Source organism: Pagrus major, chromosome 14, assembly GCF_040436345.1.
Source record: "Pagrus major chromosome 14, Pma_NU_1.0".
In the NCBI taxonomy this organism is placed as follows: Eukaryota; Metazoa; Chordata; class Actinopteri; order Spariformes; family Sparidae; genus Pagrus; species Pagrus major.
The window spans coordinates 8930788-8949239 of NC_133228.1; the positions used below are offsets into that span (position 1 = coordinate 8930788).

An 18452-nucleotide genomic window follows, 5' to 3' on the forward strand; every position below is an offset into this window, starting at 1 on the left:
AAATATTTGTATACAGAAGGTGAATGTTATGCTTCATATGCATGAAATGTGCATGTGTGCATGTGCACATAGTTATTGTGGTCGTGCAGCTATGCTTGGACTTGAATGTGCAACTGAACAGTGTGTTTGTGAATGCCTGATCCATGCGCGCCAACAGGACGGCCTACGACAACACCGACTGCCAGTCGGAGGATGAACAGAAGGAGGCACCAGTGGCAGGGAGGAGGAGGTCCAGTCTCAGTGAGCTGGGCAACAAACTCACCTCCCTCATTCTGCCCCTCAAGACGTTAGTCCAACCAAATACCCACCACTAGCCTACCGCAGCACCACTTTCTGTCAGCAAAGCTAAGAGGCTAGCTGCGTAGTGGAAGAGTTCAGCATTTAGCTCAACTGAGGTTCCAATAGCTGCAGACTGTTTTCTGGTACCAAAGTGCAATATTAGATATTGTTATTTAATCTTCTGTAGTGTTTTTGCACTTCAGAGTACACCTAGCCATCATTGTGTCAATTATTATGACATCTTGACATCAGATGGATTTGAATTTGCTGTCAAAGCTTGTCTCTGTAGGAGGTGCCCCTTAGCTTGGCTATCACTGCTCATGCTAACACTCAGTCGCTGATGGGAAATATTACTGTTGTGTCTGCTGGAGACTTCACCTTTACTGCTCCAGTGTGTTTTCAAATGTCAAAGCTTTCATGAGCTACACAGCTAGATGCTACTTGCAGCAAATCACACATTCTGAATTATTTAATATGAGATCATCACCTATGTCATATTCTGTCATTCAAAAAGTTGTGAGTTTATGGAACCTCCTAGGTGCTGAAACTTTTTCACTATATTGGGTGTGTGCTGGACTAGCTTCTTCTCTGCTGCAGGGGCTCAGCGGCTTTTAATCATGTTATCCGGGCATTTTTACTGGAAGGGCCAGAACTGAACCATTTCCTTCAACTGTTAACTTGAGATCAGTGTATGTTGGCGTGACAAGTGATTCTTGAGGCTACCTGATTTGTGTTTCATGCATGGATCTCAAGTTCTGATTTGCAGTGTGCAGCTAACAATGTGTCTAACATAACTAATTCACCTTTACTGTGCTCAGTCTTCTGTCATTTACTAACCTGTTCAGCCACCATAATAATTATATGTGCAAACTGCTACACTTGGACTATTTTCTCTATTTTGTGTTGGCGGATCACGTGTTGTTCTGAACTGTCTTTTCCTCTTTTCCTCCCTCCACATTGCTCAGGAGTCAGGATGAGCTGTTTGTAATGCTGTAAGTGTGCAGGGAGGAGAGTCCAGAGTGGAAAGAGCTTCTGGATTCTATCTCCATCCAAAAACACAATAAATGCATGCAAAAGGCCTGTATTTATCATGTGGGGGTGCTAATCAAAGGCCACTTTAAACCTTGCACTGACTTTCATAATGACTGTAAAGTGATGTGAAGCAGCACTCCTACTGTTGACAGATTCCAGGCCTAAATTGTCTGCTGCCTTTGCTTCACCAGTCAAAGCTCAATCCACCTTCGTGCCAACTGCTATTAACTGTGCTTCCGACAGCTTTTTCATTATGCTGATGAAGATGATGTAAATGGTTTTGCATCTTTGACACAGTTTGAGACAGGTGGCAGAATGTGCTTTAATGAAGCCAACTTCAGATTGCACCAAGCTGCAGCTTATTCACCGCCTGCCATCCATTGCATTAGTTACCACAAATGACTCACAGTTTTTACTAAAAGTTTTCAGTGATTACTTATTTACCTCCCTATGCGTCATTCTTGGTAACTTATTCAATATCTCGCTTCACCTTGGACCATATTTTATGTCTTCATTTTCCATCTCTTTTTTTTTAATTTTCTATCCATCCTGTGGTAACATTTTACTCTTTGTTGCACTTCTCCAGTCCGAGCCCTTCCTCCAGCCCTACGTCTACAGACCCAGGAATGGCCCACTCTCTGTCCAACAGCCTGACCTCTTCCCGGGCGGCCGCAGCAGCAGCAGTAGCCAGAGGTGGCAGGGGGCTCTGGCTTTGGTTGGCCATGGTGGTGGTGCTGGCAGGTACACTGTCTGTAGAACAGGTTTAAAAGGTCCCCATATGGTATAAAAGTGAGATATACTGTCTGTATGGCTTTAAAGAGACGAACACTAAAACTAGGACTAGAAGAATAATTTGATTTGGAACATTAAAGCATGTAAACATTTGCTAGTAGCCCAAAATAAAAACATGAACCTGTAAATGAGTACACTATGGGAGATTTAAAATCATTCTTTTCAGTCTTGTAGATGACTAGTGGATAAGTTTCCACTTGGATTTGACAGAAAATGCCCTACTCTGTACTGATTTAAGCATATACAAATTCAATTTCACATTTAAACAAGGTGACACTTTTCCAACAGTTTCTGTGCGTGTTGCTTTTGGTTTGAGTTTCCTCTTTGTTTTGGGTAACAAATTCTAAATCATTCACAAGTTTAAAAAACATTTATATATAAACTCAGTCTGTGTTCTAATACTACGATGACAGAGTAGCATTTCCCAATACTGGTAAATATTTATTGTTCCCCTGCAGGTCTCTTGGCATTGCTGGCCAGTCTGGTGATGCAGCCGGTGGTAGATGCAGCCCCTGTGGGGACCGGAGACTCCTGGATGACCATCCAGCAGCTGCTGTGGCCCTACGCAGGGCTCCGGCACAACGGACAGCCGCCCGTCTAGCCCCTAAGATCAAGGGTGGATGGTGTTACTGCCCATCGGCTCTCTGCAGAAATGATCCGTGCACTGTGGTGATTAAGGAAATACAGTGTGCCAGTCCTGAGCAGAGGCTGTTGGGATGTTTACTGGTGCCTGAAGATTCCTAAAACAAGACTCACATTGACAGCACAGGCCAGGCCTCAGGGGATAGCTAACCCTATGGAGGATTTTATGCATCACTTCACGTTTGCTAAATTAGTTAGTCTGTGTGTGTATGTGTGTGTCTGTGTTTTAAGAGAAGAAGCAGTAACAGTGGTTTTCGGTCGGCTGCTCAACAATCCTTTACCACGTGATGATGCAGTTGTATCAGTGCTGCCGGCAACTGTCAACTTGGACCCAACACAATCTGTCAAATCAGGCATGCTCAGTCAGCAGAGGTGGTACAACGTTGACCAATCATGTCACAACTTCATCACAATGATGGCAGATGCAGATTCCCATGGACAAACATCGCAGACGATGGCTCCGGTTGTGCCATGTGGCTTTTTAAACACATTTCATGCACTTGAGGGAAACAAATACTACCAACCTTTTGCCTCATGGGTTGCAGAGGACATTTTTATCATTTTTAAGTCTATAAACACTGGTAATAAATCTTCCATTTTAAGTGTTTTTAAATTCCTGAAATCTATTTATGAGTTTGTTAGTTCTGAGTGGAAAGATGTGAATATCTGTTTATTTTTGTTAAGTTATAATTCTACATTGTTACAGTCTTATCACCAAAGGGTTTTTTTATTTTTCTGCTGTGGTTGTCACCGTTTTCAACTTCATACACTTTTGTATGTTCCAAAGAAGATGTGTGGGACTTTGCACAAATAAAGTAGCCAATTCTACAATAGAAGACGTGTGTTCTTATGTACATCTAAATGCATATTTCACATTCAGGTATTTATAATGGCTTTAATTTGTTCATTTAAAAAAAAGTTTCATACAGATTATGAATACATCAGGGGTCTGGTGGAGCAGAGAAGGCTCTGAACCGTGTCGATGAACAGATAACTGGATTCTCTGGTCCTAGCTAGGCCATCAGCGCTCATGTTGTCCTGGAGCACATGGATGAAGGTGGAGTGAAAGTCACTGCCGGGATAATGGTCAGGAGAGAAAGCCTCGCTCCGCTCTGTGATTTCCAGCTTCTGACTCCTCTGAGCACCCAGCAGGTAGAGACTCCACGAGCTCTTAGGCACAGGGGCAGGGCTGAGATGCTCACACACCTGGTAGAGGAAATGGAAGAAGTCCAAACAGGAAAAAGAACAGAGGAAGAGAATTCAACATTTACACTGGCACTATACAACTTCCCTCTTTCTCATTCTGAAAAGATCATATTTCTGCACTGCAGTTCCTGTAGGTGTAAATGTCAAATCTGGTTATTTTGGGGCATCAAGGTGGAACAGCCTTGAAGCTACAGTGACAACCCCTGATTGTCACAGAGTGGAAGTGTTTGGGATGAACATTTGCTTGTGGCTGATGACTCCATGTTGACAGGAGGAGACACATGATGGTGTACACCCTCCTCAGACTATTCCACATTTAGGGAAAAAAAGAAGTTGAATTCTAAATGAAACTTTATATATACAGTATGTGTAAGTGAGAATACCTGCAAGACCAGATGCTCAGCGCCACATTTAGCGTTCCACTTGCTCCAAGAGAAAGCACAAGCGGAGGCAAACAGGGCCATCTGTTCGTAGGCAGCATGTTCTGTGAGTGGATCCTAGAGAGACAAACCACACAGCATATTTAGAACATGTTGGAAAATGTTGGACTGTACTGTAGTGATAACGCAAATAAGTTTTGGCACTTACTCATTCTATAGAATAGTCCCTTTCAGCTTTACATAATTTATGGTGAGCAGGTTTTTTTTACAGGTAAGTAATGCTGTGGCAGCTTCATATTGAATTATATTCATCTACTGCACTAATGACTGGCTGAAGCAAAAGAAGTTTTCCATATTCTTACGTTTCAGACATCTCTAGATCATTTTACACATTTAGTGTGGCTCTATAGATTGGTCATTCCATTATTTCGGTCCAGATTTAAATACCTTAACTATCAGATGGCCTTGGTGCTGTGTACAGAATTTAATGAAATGGTTAACCCCGGGAGTTTTCCTCTAATACCAGTAATGTGGTTGACATTTGTTTTTCTGAATGAGATTTCAACAACTTTGATGATCTCTTAACTTTCATCTAACACCATCATCAGGCCAGAACTTTAGCCTGATTTCTCCAGGACTTTGGTTTATGACCAAATTCCTGCAAATGTCATAGCATTCCTGTCAATCACACATTTAGTTTTTGTCTTAATTAGCAAATGTTAACATGCTAACACATTAAAATAAGATGGTTAACTACTGTGCCTAAGTACAGCCTGACGGAGCTTCTATCAAGCACCAACAATTTATTTTATTATTTTCCTGTCGTGAGTAGCTTAGCCTGTATAAAACACACACTCAAAAGTGGACTGTATGTAGTATGCATGCCCTTTGCCCTTGGAAACAATATGAAGTATTCATTTGAGCATTTCTCTTTTTCTTTGCCAATAAAATAATAAAACAGCTTAGTATTAGTTGGACGCGCTGTGATGACAGTGTGATACCAGCATAAACACTGCACTCCTTAAAATAACAATGCTGGGAAGGAAGGGACATGCTGGGACATGTCAACTCCAATCTACTGTCACTCTTACAATGATATATGGATACATGCTGTCACTATGTTGCAACACTGTGCATTCACATAATTGACTAACTAAGTAAAGCCAAACCTTCCTGTTCTTCTATTCTTAAAGCCAACACATAAAAGATGCAGACCTTGCCGCAGGCGCTGACGTATTTGTCCGTGTACTCGTTCACAAAGATGTTGATCCCAGCGTTCAGCATGGCTCTCTGCAGGGCGGGGCCACTCATCCACTTCCCTATGAGGTGAGAGAGGCCTCTCTCTTGCTCTGACTGCAACATGCACTGATTACCCTGTGAAATAAGCACATACACACACTATAACAGTCAGGCTACATCAGTTCTACAGTTCTCTCCGGTCTCTTACCTGGATTGTGACACTGAGCTTTATGAGTGCCCCATTGACGGTGAAAAGAGCTGAGTCTTGGCCCAATGGTCTGAGCTCCCAGCACTGGAATGGAAAGTTTGCATATGTTTCCTGCATCAGCACAACAGGCTGGAAGGAGTCCATCTTGAAGGAGATCTTGGCCTCCGCCTCCTCATAAGAGACGTCGTTCATGCCATCCATCCTCCACTGCTTCCCTAGATGAATAACCAACTTCAGTGTCCATGACTTTTTGGTTCCCCCCTTTTTAAATCGATCCACTTTTTTACACCTTTCCATGCTAGAAATGGTAAATGATGTGTTGCTGTCTGCCCTACCTGCAGCATCCCAGCGAGCCACTTGGGGAGCTTCCAGGAAGACAACGGAGTTGGGCAGTGTCACAGTTATACCAACTGGAGGCCAGGTAAGCCCTTCATTGTCGTCTAAGTGAGACTTCTCCATAGGGTAGGGGAACACCTGCAGCCCTTCGTCCAACAGCTGGAAACACGTGGACATAGAGGGTGTTTAGTGAGATTGACTTTAGCTGCAGGGCCTGGTGTAGCAGCAGCACTGAAACCCTTTTTTTTTTTTTCTTTACCTGTCTAATTTCCCATCCACGGACCTGGTGGGCTTGTGGTGGGAGGTGGAACACGTCAAAGTAGAGGACCCCACCCAGAGGTGTGTACTGCATTAAATCCACCATCTGGACACTGCGGTACATCGCTGTCAGCTGCACTGGAGGAGAAGTTAAGTCACCCTTAGCTAAAGAGATTAAAAAAAGAAGATAGAAAAAAAGATTAATTTGTATTTCTCAACTAAATTTACTTCATTTTTACAACAATTATAAGACAGATTTGAATCTTTGATTGAGAACAAATAACTCAGAGTACGTTGTTGCATGCTATTAGGCCATGTATCAAAAGACCTGTCAATCATTTTGAGTGACATCTGATTTATATTGTGTCGTCTTTTTGTCTTCATTTGAAGTTTCAGGTTGGGCATCTTACCATCGAGTGCCTCCATCTGGGTCTGTACTTGGCTCTCTTGTCCGTCCGACCGTTGACTGGCTGCACTCTGTGAGAAACATCCACAATAAGAATGAAAACATCACATTAAATTCCAGACCAGCAAGTCTTTGTTTCATCCTACCTTCCGCCCTTCAGACCCTTGGATGGACTGCACCTCCTCGTCCACTCTTTGCTGCTGAGTCTCGTTGTCCTCCTTCACCTCCTCCTCTCCTTTAGTCTCCTCCTGCTCATGTATATCTATGTCTGCTAGAACCTCCTCAACGCCTGTTAGAGACCTGGAAGCAAAAAGATGAAGAAAGACACTGTAGATGACTTTGTAGTATTCACTGTGTAAGAGCACTATCAGATAAGTACCTGTGGCTGGGGGTATGTATTCTTAGGTGAGCCATCCTGGCCAGCAGGGACAGGTGGTCATAATGTGTGTGGAGGATCCGTACAGCGATATCACTCACAGCCAGCTGCTTGGGAAGCTCAAAGCCCAGACCGACCTCTTCAAAGTTTAAACCTTTAAACCTGAATGGACCACAGACACAGAGTGTTGTTACCTGGGAAGGCCACGTGGCACAAAAGTTTAACATTTAATGTCACAAAAATTACAGATGCCCTTATGTGGAACGTATAATCAAATTTTTATACTTTGTTATTGCTTTTCAAATGTAAGGAATAAACATTGGATACCCTCTCCATCATAAATCACAGCTGCTAACCTCATTTTAACCTTCATTTTAAACCCGTATATATATATATTTGTAGCCCTTTCTTCCACAGACCTTGGGTTCTTCTTTAGGTTGGCCCAGAGACACAGAGTGATGTTATCATCTTTGACCACAGTCTGCATGTTGCCTGTCTCTGTGTCGATGTTGGCACTGGCCCTCTATGACCAGGGAGACACACCACACAAAAGAACAAAACAGGCATGGTTAAAAAAAAAAAAAGTGTCCAAGTGTCTTGGACCTTGCAAAATACATCATTTTTATTAATATTAAAATCTTTCATATAGTTACAAAGTGCTTCATTATGTGTAAACACAAGTAGGACTATGATTCTTGTACCTTGAGGATCTCCTCAGTGGTGAGGAGATGTTTCGAGTGGATTAGCTCCTGCAAATTTATAAGAGCCTCCTGGTACTTGTAGCTCTCTTGTGGATCTGTAGCGTCTCTTAGCAGAACTTCCAGCTCCTCAATCAGCTACAAAGGATGACATTTACTTTTATACAGACTTTGTAGTAAAGTGGTAATCTATAAAGCACTGATTATATTGGAATTTTCTTAAATGGGCTTTTTTGGGGCACAAGGAACCATGGTGATAGTATTAATTTTTAATCAATCATTTGACTTTGGTAGACCACACCATTAACTTTGTTAACTGATCATTAAAACTTTAGTTTGACTCCTCACTGACTTAACTGTGCGACACATCCACATTTCCACATTAAATACACACCTGTAGAATGAGGTTACATTGCTTGAGCACGACTGTGATGTCGACCTCTGGATCATCTCGCCATAAGCTGATATATGTGTTAATATCCTGCTGTACTGCTGGGTCTGGAGTACTATCACAGCGCATGTATCTCTCCCACTGGACACAAACAACAAACTGTGTATTAATATTAGCCAGAGAAGATCTGCTAGGGGTGCTGTGAAGGGAAGACTAGCATGCCTGATCAGGTTACTTTATCTTGGTGAGTGTGACTTTTTTTGTGTTGAGTGTATTATTTGTAGTTACTGAGTCTGAAGAGGGACAGGCAGATAATATTTTGTTATTTTTGTATCTGATTCATAGTCTTGTTTTTTCATTATATTGCCTTGTTTGCTTATGAAAAAATTGATGATTGGTAACAATACATGTATCAGACATCCTGTAGTTTCTCCCTCTCACTAAATATCTCACACAGACAAAAATAGACACACACCTTCTCTATCTCTCCAGCATCAGTCTTCCATTTGATTACTGCAGTATGATTCTTCTCCAGCAGGTGGCGGAGTTCGTTCAGCTCATCTTCTCTGCGCTCTCGGTCCTGTCAGCAGAAGATAATAAAAACTTGCAGGGCAGTATGTCCATAATAAAGACAACAAACAGCTGTCTATTTCAGTAATTGCTGCTCTGGTCTTCAGTCAATACATAGTATTATAGTCAGTGATGGAATCTAAGTACATTTACTCTGGTACTGTACTTAAGTATAATTTTGAGGCACTTGTACTTACTTTCCTTGAGTATTTTTCATTTTCTGTTACTTTGCACTTCCACCCCACTACATATTGGAGTTAAATATGGTACTTTTTACTCCACAACACTTTAGTTACTAGTTACTTTGCATAGTACATGTTGCATCAGAGCCAAAGTAGGACATTTGAATAAATATTTTATCTGTAATCGGCTCAAAAACAATTATTCTAATATAGAGAAAAATGCTGAACATCTAATCTGATGATTGAATAAGCGGGTAATTGCTCGACCCATAGTATACAGTATATAATTCATAGTTTACTTTTACTTGTAATTTTGATACTAAAGTATATTTATTGCCAGAAAATTACCACTTAATATCAGATCAAATGTAATCATATTTAATATCAGATTCTTTCACACAAGCCCTGTTCTTATGGGTGACTTTCACTTTTACCAAAGTAATACTCTAACAAGATATCTTTTCTTATACTCAAGTATGACTTTTGGGTACTTTTTACAACACTGACTATATTCCATAGGGACATCTCACCTTTAACTCAAGCTCTTCCAGCTGCTTTTCCTTGATCTCTCTTTCCAATTTTTCCTGCTCTTCTTTTTCTGCTTGAAGTCGTGCTTCCTCTATAAAACAAAAGCACAAATACTGTTTATCCTGAAGTTTTCAGAGGCTCAAAACAGTTTATTACAGATGACTTTTCATCATTTTCCTGCAGAGTTTCATGCATCATACCAATGCTTCCGACAAGCATCTGATTTTGCCCCAGTTTATATGAGCAGAGACAGATATATGGATTACCTTCCTCTCGCAGCCTCCTCTCCTCCTCCTCTTGCTGCAGCTTGGCCTTCTGGGCCTTGCTTGGCTTACGTCCCTTTTTGGATGACTTTAAACAAGCAAAACATTATAAATCAGTGTGTAGTTTACTAACTTACTACTTTACTTTAGTGGTTGTGGTTTAGTGGAGAAGTGTGGGTCCACACTGGGACCATACAAGTCTGAATTATTGTTAGCCAACCATACAAGAGACAATGACTGTAGTAGTAGGATGGTGTACTCTACGCCTGTCTGCATATATCTTCAACTACATAACTATGATATCAGATAAACTTTATTAATGTGCTGACTGACTTTTGCTCATACCTTTCCTTTCTCGGGTGGCTATCACTCGCAGGAGAAAACAGAGAGAAGGTTAAATAAAGGTTTAAAGCATTAATTTAAGTCACAGGGTCAGAAATTGGTGAGAAAATGAAGAGAAGAAAGAGCACCAAAAGTAAGGACTTCTGCTAACGTGAAAGCTACGCAGTTCAGTTAACTGCACTGGGCTGTTGCATTTACTGTCTTGTAAGTTCGTATAAACAGGTTGTCATTGACTATACTTTCTTATTTGTCACAACTGACTATAGTTTAATATAGTATAGTTTAGATTATTTCAATATGGCATCATTTAATGCTAAAAAGGGGCAGTTTGTTCAAAATAAAGTAGTAAAACTCACCATGATAAAACAGGAAAAGCTCTACAGCGTTAGGTTACTATAGAAACGCTCACGCATGCGCGGTTATCTGTTTTTATTTACGACACAACGGAACGACTTACGACCGTGTGTACAGCTGGGCTGTCCACTGTCAGGCAAAGGAAGGACAAAGAAAAGGAGACATTTTTCTTCGTTATCGCAGCGCTTCAATAAATCCACTCAACAAAACGACGCGTGTAAATATGAATCTATTGTTTTACATGGTTCTAAATACAGTCTGCAAATGATAAATGCTAACAAACGTGCTAGCTGTTCAGTTACAGCTTGCTAATGCCAGTGGGAACCAACTCTTCTATCTCTTTAACTCTTTTCTTCTTTCACACACGCCTAATGATGTTTCTGTTATTACCGTAATCCCCGTTAACGAACAATTTCTCTCATTTTCTCGTTTCAGAAGGGGTCAAAGGCCACCTCGTTTGTGACATGGCCAACCCTTTAAAGGGGGAGGTTATCAGGCTTTACAAAACTGTAAGTGAATCAGTCAACGACACACACACACACACACACACAGAGAGAGAGAGAGAGAGAGAGAGACAGCAGCTGAGATGCAAATGGTTTTAATGTGTGTCTCGTCCTCCACAAGATGCTGTATCTCGGCCGTGAGTACCCGAAGGGAGCAGCCTATTTCAGAGGGCGTCTCAAGTCAGCGTTCATGAAGAATAAAGACGTGACAGACCCAGAACAGATCAAGAAGCTGGTGGCCCGCGGCGACTTTGTCATCAAGGAACTGGAGGCTCTGTATTTCCTCAGGAAATATCGAGCTATGAAGAAGAGGTATTATGAACCAGAGGAATGACTCATACATACAGCACCAAGATACACTTCTGAAATGAAATACATGGAGTGTATCAATACTTTATTGAGATGCAGTCCACACTATTCTGCAGGAATGAAAAACACAACAGTTGCCCTTATAAAATAAATAAATGAATAAAAACTTGCCTCACAAGGGAAATGGAAGATCAGTCTGATAGAAGTGCCAGAGAGTGATGATAATGAAGCTGTTACAGAATGTACTTTTTTATACACAAGTTGTACCTTAAAAGCCAGTGTTTTAAATCCTATCTACTCTATTTATGTTACTATCTGGGGTTGTTCTGATACTGTGATGGAAAAGGTCTCCTCTACTGCTTAAACACAGCAACTCGTAACATTATTATCAGAGATGGCAGCGGAATAACTTTATCAGAGACTGGACGTGCTACCTCCCAGCAGCATCCTGTACACCTGTATGCAGTCAACAGATTTCTACATCCATACAGGGTTAGTAGTATACAGGTGTTAAAAATTTTGGCAATATTTATATATTTTAAACCCACTGGTAATGAATTGGTACTCGCTATAGGCTGATACACAAAGTTCAGAAATCGAAAGGAAAAAATGCTATCAGAACATCTATTTTAATATCATAGGTTGTTCTCCAGGAGTGGAAATCATCACATCCTCAATCAAGATGAATTAATTTAATGTCCATTTTGAAAGGAGTGTTCGGATTATGGTGTCAGGGTTCACAGGTAATACACACGCAGGCCTGCACCTGGTCTATAATAAACTGGAGGAGCCTTTGGTATCAGATTGACTGAATCATGTTGTACAATGTATTTCAGTGTATATATTTGTAAATACATGGTCACATTTCTTGATGATGAATGTATAGGACTATGTATCATTGCACTATTCTATAAAAACAATGTTTTAAAACTGATGTTTTGTGTCATAAACTAAATTATAAAATCACAGCAGTGTTCCTCAACATTTTGACTCTTTTACTGCCATTGCTTGTATGAGATTATACTATTTAAATAAGTAAACATATTTGTTCTTTTGTATCAAGAACTGACACATGAAATTAAAAGCAGAGAATTATGTGAAGAGTTTTGTGAGGTCACAGTGACCTTTGAACACCAAAATCATTATCAGTTCATCCTTGAGTCCAAGTGGACATTTGTGCCAGAGGTAATGAAATACCTTCCAGGCATTCCTGCCGAAGGTGGGCTCACAGTGACCGAGACCTTTGAGAGGAGATTGTGACATGATAGTGACACCAATCTTGGGTGCCCACCTTGAAACTGTGATGATTGTTTATATCTTCTGTGCTGCTGGGTTGAGGATGTGGTTGATGCACCAACGTTTTATTTTTAGTGTCTTGGCAGCAACATTTATTTTTGTAGTATTATCTCCTGTCATGGCTACAACTTTATGTTATTTAAGAATCAGATTTATTGGACAAACGTGAACACATGCAAGGAAATTGACAGTTTTTTGCTTCTCAATGAACTTGCACACTTATAGACATTCAGAAGTAGTCCACCACATCCTCATTGGGTAAATAAGTCTTTAGGTGAAGACAGCTTGTTTCTCACTGGAAATAAGTTACTGGAATCGTACATGTCAATATTGTGATAACCTCAATTTCGCTTCAAAACAACATAAAAATGAAAAAGCATTTAATGCCTTTTATCAATGTGGACGGAAATTAATATAAACTGCAACCTTACTGACTGGCAGAGGCATACTGTGAGACAAGAATTGTATAATGTGAAAAAGAAATAGAAAATTGATAAACTCAGAGGGTCCATTCGAATCCAGGTATTCAAAGCATGTAGCACCCTCTGGCTGTAGAATATGTTTAAGCTTCAAGCTCGTGCTAAACTTTGTCTCCTCACTCCTTCCATGATCAACAAACATTTTAGTGAGAGAAGAAACTAATTTTCAAACTGGACCAGATAATCTAATAAAATATCACAGGTGTGTTTGTGTTTTCATACTTTTGTGTGCATTTGTAGTATAATAATATAGTATAACACTATTATAGGGAATTAAAATAAACAACATTTTAAAGGATTGATATTCTGGTTTGTAATAAATTACAGAGATACTATAAGATTTTGTATCACAAAGCACAAAAAAAAAAAACACTCAGGTTGAGTTGATCATGGTGAATTTCTACTATTGTGATAACTGCAAAAATATCCTCTCGGGTGATTAAAACAGTCCTATGATTTAAAATAAAAATATTTAAAATATTAATTTCTTAATTCCAGTATGTTTTAGTTCCATTTTAAGAGTTGTAAGCATATTTTGATGATTACCATGATTATATCGTCAATCATCAATTGTGTCATAAAATGTTCATATCATTCAATGGCAAATTACATAAATCTTTCACATACATTTCTTGTATAAGACTACAAGATGAACATTTTTCCACCTTCGTATTAAGAGCCCATGACAAAACTGAAGAAATCTAGTCATTTTTATGACAAATGTTTATCATGTGGGAATGTTGCCTCTCTTTTTTTGGCCCTTTCATGGCTTAATTCTATAGGCCAGATGAAGAGTGTCAGGAAATGGGATGAGAGGATGACATAAATAAATGTGGCCACAGGTCATGTTCGAACCTTGTGCTTATGTGGCGAGGACACAACCTCTGTACGTAGGACTTATGATTTACCAACTGAACTACTGGGGTGCCCCAGTAATTCTACTTTTTAAGTCCATCTCAGTGTCACAGAAAGCAGCATTTGTGTTGCCAAATTTCTTCTCTCCATTCTTTTTAAGAATTCTTCTTATGACTTGAAGAGGGAAATGGACAGAGCAGAAGCCAGGAGCTGTTATCAGTCTAGCTTTGAGCATTGTTTCCCTGCTGTCATATACTGGGGAAATATAACCCTCTGAGCTGGAAAAACCTGATCAAGCATGCACATGTATATGTCTCTTCTATAAAAGTATTCATGGACTGGCTCCTCCCCCTCTAAGTGGCTTTGACAACAACTAAATACAAATCAGTTTAAAGAGGCGTCACAAGAGGAAACTTTATTATCCCGTATCTGCCTTATCAATTTAAACTCATTTAAACTTCTTGTTTTAGGCTGACTTTAGTTTGTGTACTTCACACAGGGCTGAGACTACAGCTAAAAACTAGTGTCTTTGCTAACATATTTTCAGGGATGTTTACTGACATGCACTGTCCCTGAGAAATAAGTTGATTAAACTGAACTAAGCTGCAGCACTTACTTTGTCTTTGATAAATGTGAATAGGTGATACAAAGTTGTGTCTTCTTTCATTAATGTAAGCCTTGATTCCACCCTGGTCCTCAAGCCTCTTGAAATGTACAAAACAGTAGGACAATGAGATCTGATGTATTTTTAACAAGTGCCAACAGAATATATTTCTGTACCTGTTAACAGGCTGACTATCAGTCCCACACTGACAGTTGTTACAGTTCCAATGAGACCGATGTAAAGACAAGAAGGAGAGTGCCAGTTATCTGCCTACAGAGGACAGAAAACAGTACATGTTCAGTCATTCTAGTGTATCAACAGGACTGCACATTCATTTCCAATTAAATTATATTCTGTTTAATTTGAGCTCTTTAGCAGAGATTGACATAAACAATAGTAGAGTTCACAATGGAATATCTGCAATGATTACATTAGAGTAGGTAGTAGGTAAAAATGCAGACTATTTACCCTTGTATTAATTACTATGGTGGCCCTGAGGGACAAAACACAAAACATTTCAGAAAACACAACATCAAACACAAATAATAAATATGTACGTAAAGAAATACATTTACAAATTAATAGATAATTAAAATGGAAAGTTATTGGGCGAAGTAAATAGAAAGGGGAAGTAAAACAAAGGTAAATAAATACTAAAGCAAATTAAAACAGAAATATCAATTTCTGTCACATTTTAGAAATTAAATAAGTCCTGCCATACCATTAATGCTGTTGTGTGAACTTTTTTTGCCAAGGACTTGAATGTAACGGCTCTTCATTTAATATTCAAAAGCCCACACTGCGGGTTTAAATTTTTACTAGAATATGAAACCAGCAGAATTGTTTATGCCATTTGATTTCACACTTAAGTTCTCTGAAAGTTATTCTGCTGCCATCCGTAGCTGCGCCCCATGGATCGTGTGCTAGGTACTGAACTGCATACGTGAACGTGAACTGCATGACATCTGGTAGGCTGGGATCAGCTTGTTGTTTGGTGAAACCACAAAAGGTTGTTTTCTTGAACGGAATTGTAGGAGCAAAGATGGGCCAAGAGTTGGTCCTGGGAGTAACTGTTGGTTCAGAGAGGACCCATGGCGTACGAAGTAACAATTAAACACTAGACGTTCTTTGCCATTGTGGCTAACGAGGTGGTGTGGCAAGTACTCGTCGATCTTTGTCACGTGTCCTGCCTCAGTGAGCCTGTGGATTTCTGCTTCATATACCTGGGCCTTCATGGGATCTCTACTCAGTTGCCTTTCAGTACTCCTGAGGTTCGGCATGACTGCCTCCTTGGAGGCCTTCGGGGGGGTTCATCTTGGATCCAAAGGAGGGGAGTGCCATACCATGAGATGTCACCCACTGTCAGTCTTACCATTTTGGCCTCAAGGGTCTCCGCTGCTTCTTGGTCTTGCTGGGATCTCTTCATAAGCTTCTCGCTCCAATATGGCAAGACATCTTACTGCCACAGGTGCTCGACATGCTGAAAGATGTCATCACTGGTAGTTGGACAAACTGAAGCCCACAGGCACTGTTGTACTTGCACCTGGTGCTGCAGGCGTCCATCTGAGGGCCCAACTTAGCCCTGTATGCACTGCTGCTGGTCCACCAGCAGCACCTAGATGGACAGGCTCTTTGGCTGTGATCAGGTTAGCGTAGTCGGATCCAACCACTAGCAGTGGGTGTGCCCCATTGAAAGAATGTAGCGGAAGAACTCTCAAGTGATGGTATTGTCTCTGGAGAGCTATGACTGGATGAGCTAGGACTGCTCCCCAAGTGCATCCTCTCTGCTCCATCATCCAAAATAGCGGAGGTCTTTAGTGACTTCTGGTCAGCTCGCAAGATTACTGGCACAACCTTCAGAAAGACTCATCCAGTCTGATGTGGAGGCATAAAGTAGGTCCTGGTGAAGACACAAGCAGAATGGTAGGGCCTTTCTCTGCAATGCAATGGGGTACCTGAAGGTGTATTCCATTGCAGTCCCTACAGGCCTTCTTGAAAGTACAACCACTACTGTGGCTGGTGTGCCCACACTCCAGCACCTCTTTCCTCCCGGATCCAGTTCATGATCTGTTTGATCTGTGTTTTATGGAGATCACTACAGGCTGTTCCTTGACATTGGATTGCTCACTGCCATGGTAAACAGCAGCTGGCTGACTCTTCCTGGGGGCAAATGTGTGATCCTTCCGTAGAGTTGGCTGCCTCTCTGTCTGGTGCTGCTGGGCCATTTTGGCAGACAGCCACTGTCTTTTAGCCTTTGACCTTAACCATTGTGCCAAATCGTGCAGGTTTCAAGGGTTAAGACTTGATGTTTGTAACCTGCCTCTTACCTGTAGGTGCTCAACAAAACTGCTACGGTACTGTACGTAACTTGCTGAGAAGTCTGTCAACATGCCTATTGCAGGTCAACTCCATCCCCTGCGGACCCTCCAACAACATTCTGACTAGCTTCTCACTGCCTACGTCCGAACGTCTACCCTGCTTCCGCTGGCTTGGCACCTGACTTGAATAGCCCCTGAGTCAGATACGGCCACCAGCCACGCCTGTTAACGACAGCTCTCCTCTAAATTAACTGTGCACTTGGTAGGGTGCTAGGTTGAATTTTAGGGGCTTTTGGTAAACCCTAAGGGGCTGTTTCAGTTTGTTGGGCTAGAGTAACCTTTAAGAACCTTTAAGATATTTTGCACACTTATCACCTACTTTTTACTTCAATCAAAGAATCATAAAATCAATGTCCACAACTTCTACTTTAACTAAAGTTGAAGGTTTATTACAAAGTTTTAGCAAGAGCAAAGCATACAGCTCAAACTTGAAAATTACTATCAATCAATCATTATCAAGAATACCTATTGATAAAGATCACAATTCAGCATATAATAAAGATTAATCTAAAAGAGCTGAGGCTGGTTCAAATACTTAGATGTAGTAGAGATTGAGAGGGTCAAGCCTTCCGGTAAGCCTTTCCCTTCCTGCTGAAAGTCCAAGTCCTTGCGGTAATTCATGACCCCGCCCGAGGTCCCCAAATTTCCTCAAAGTCCAAACTTCATGCCAGTGGGGTGAACAAAAGAACTCCAATGTCCAAATTATTATCCACAGTTGGTTGGTAAAAATGGTTAATCCTCCTTATGCTCTGTTATCCTTGGATCCAACTGCGATCCTCTTGAAGTCATTCTGCGATGATAGGCTGCTCAAATACTCCATTGTAGGTTAATCCAAGGTAGTAGAGCGGAGGAAGAACATCTTGTCCTCTGTTGCTGCAGTTTTTATACTCTCTCAGCTGGCCATCTATTGCTTAAGAGGGAGACTTTGCTTACTTCCTTATAAGGACGTGCAGCCGCTTCCGGTAGCATGATGATGTACTGGTCAACTGCTGATCCAATTTTTTGCCAAACTCATTGAAAAATCTCGACCTTTACCCCGCTTCAGCTTGTATATTACTTTTGTCTGATTCATCTCTTCATTCAATTTTGTAACTGTTTCTCATTTGTATAACTTCATTGTAATCATGGCAACAATCATTTGATTAATACAATACGCTAATAGCAGAGCTATTTCTTAATCACTTGTTAGAACTAGGTATAATGTCCTTTTACTTGCCAGTGGTATATGGCCAGTGTGTAGAGATCTCAACTCTTTTGACTACCCCTTCTTGAGATCAGCACTGCTGGGGATGTCCTTTTTTAGCAAAATCCAATTTCTTCAGAGCTCTGCCCACCCAGAGTCCTGAGGTTGTTCTTCGTGTGGTGACCACTCCGTAGACAATCTGACGGAGGGTGGCAGGTGCTGGGTGCATTTTTGGTTCCTGGTCTTCTTCCAGCTAGGAACTGGCATAAGCTGCTCCACTCCCTGGATTCACACGATACACAATATATTTCTAAATCATATTTAGGACTGTATATAATGTCCTTTATACTTGTATTTGTGTAT

At 40.8% G+C, this 18452-nt stretch overlaps 3 protein-coding genes across 7 annotated transcripts in view; 2 read left to right on the forward strand and 1 right to left on the reverse strand.

The window, feature by feature from the left end:
* Positions 1–3581, forward strand: part of lrmp (lymphoid-restricted membrane protein) — a 34037-nt gene extending 30456 nt beyond the window's left edge. For 3 of the 5 annotated variants that reach the window (XM_073480389.1, XM_073480391.1, XM_073480390.1), the window contains exons 37-39: positions 158–286; positions 1898–2052; positions 2562–3581. In XM_073480389.1, the coding sequence (XP_073336490.1) occupies positions 158–286; positions 1898–2052; positions 2562–2704 (427 nt within the window). In that variant the 3' untranslated portion in view covers positions 2705–3581. The remainder of the gene's footprint in view (positions 1–157; positions 287–1897; positions 2053–2561) is intronic. The other 2 variants (XM_073480393.1, XM_073480394.1) reach the window with 1 other exon arrangement.
* Positions 3582–3620: 39 nt separating this feature from the next.
* dnai7 (dynein axonemal intermediate chain 7) lies at positions 3621–16594 on the reverse strand. Its single transcript, XM_073480395.1, has 16 exons — positions 14541–16594; positions 9790–9874; positions 9526–9614; positions 8719–8823; positions 8247–8384; positions 7856–7990; positions 7574–7677; positions 7158–7316; positions 6925–7078; positions 6783–6849; positions 6374–6537; positions 6114–6273; positions 5779–5993; positions 5547–5705; positions 4335–4448; positions 3621–3951 (listed from the first exon to the last, which is right to left on the reverse strand). The coding sequence occupies exons 1-16, from the start codon at positions 14589–14591 to the stop codon at positions 3676–3678; spliced, it is 2175 nt and encodes a 724-aa protein (XP_073336496.1). The 5' UTR covers positions 14592–16594; the 3' UTR covers positions 3621–3675.
* Positions 10605–12260, forward strand: lyrm5a (LYR motif containing 5a). The gene is made up of 3 exons (XM_073480396.1): positions 10605–10699; positions 10918–10991; positions 11107–12260. Exons 2-3 carry the CDS (start codon positions 10947–10949, stop codon positions 11317–11319), a joined length of 258 nt encoding a protein of 85 aa, XP_073336497.1. The 5' UTR covers positions 10605–10699; positions 10918–10946; the 3' UTR covers positions 11320–12260.
* Positions 16595–18452: the final 1858 nt, after the last annotated feature.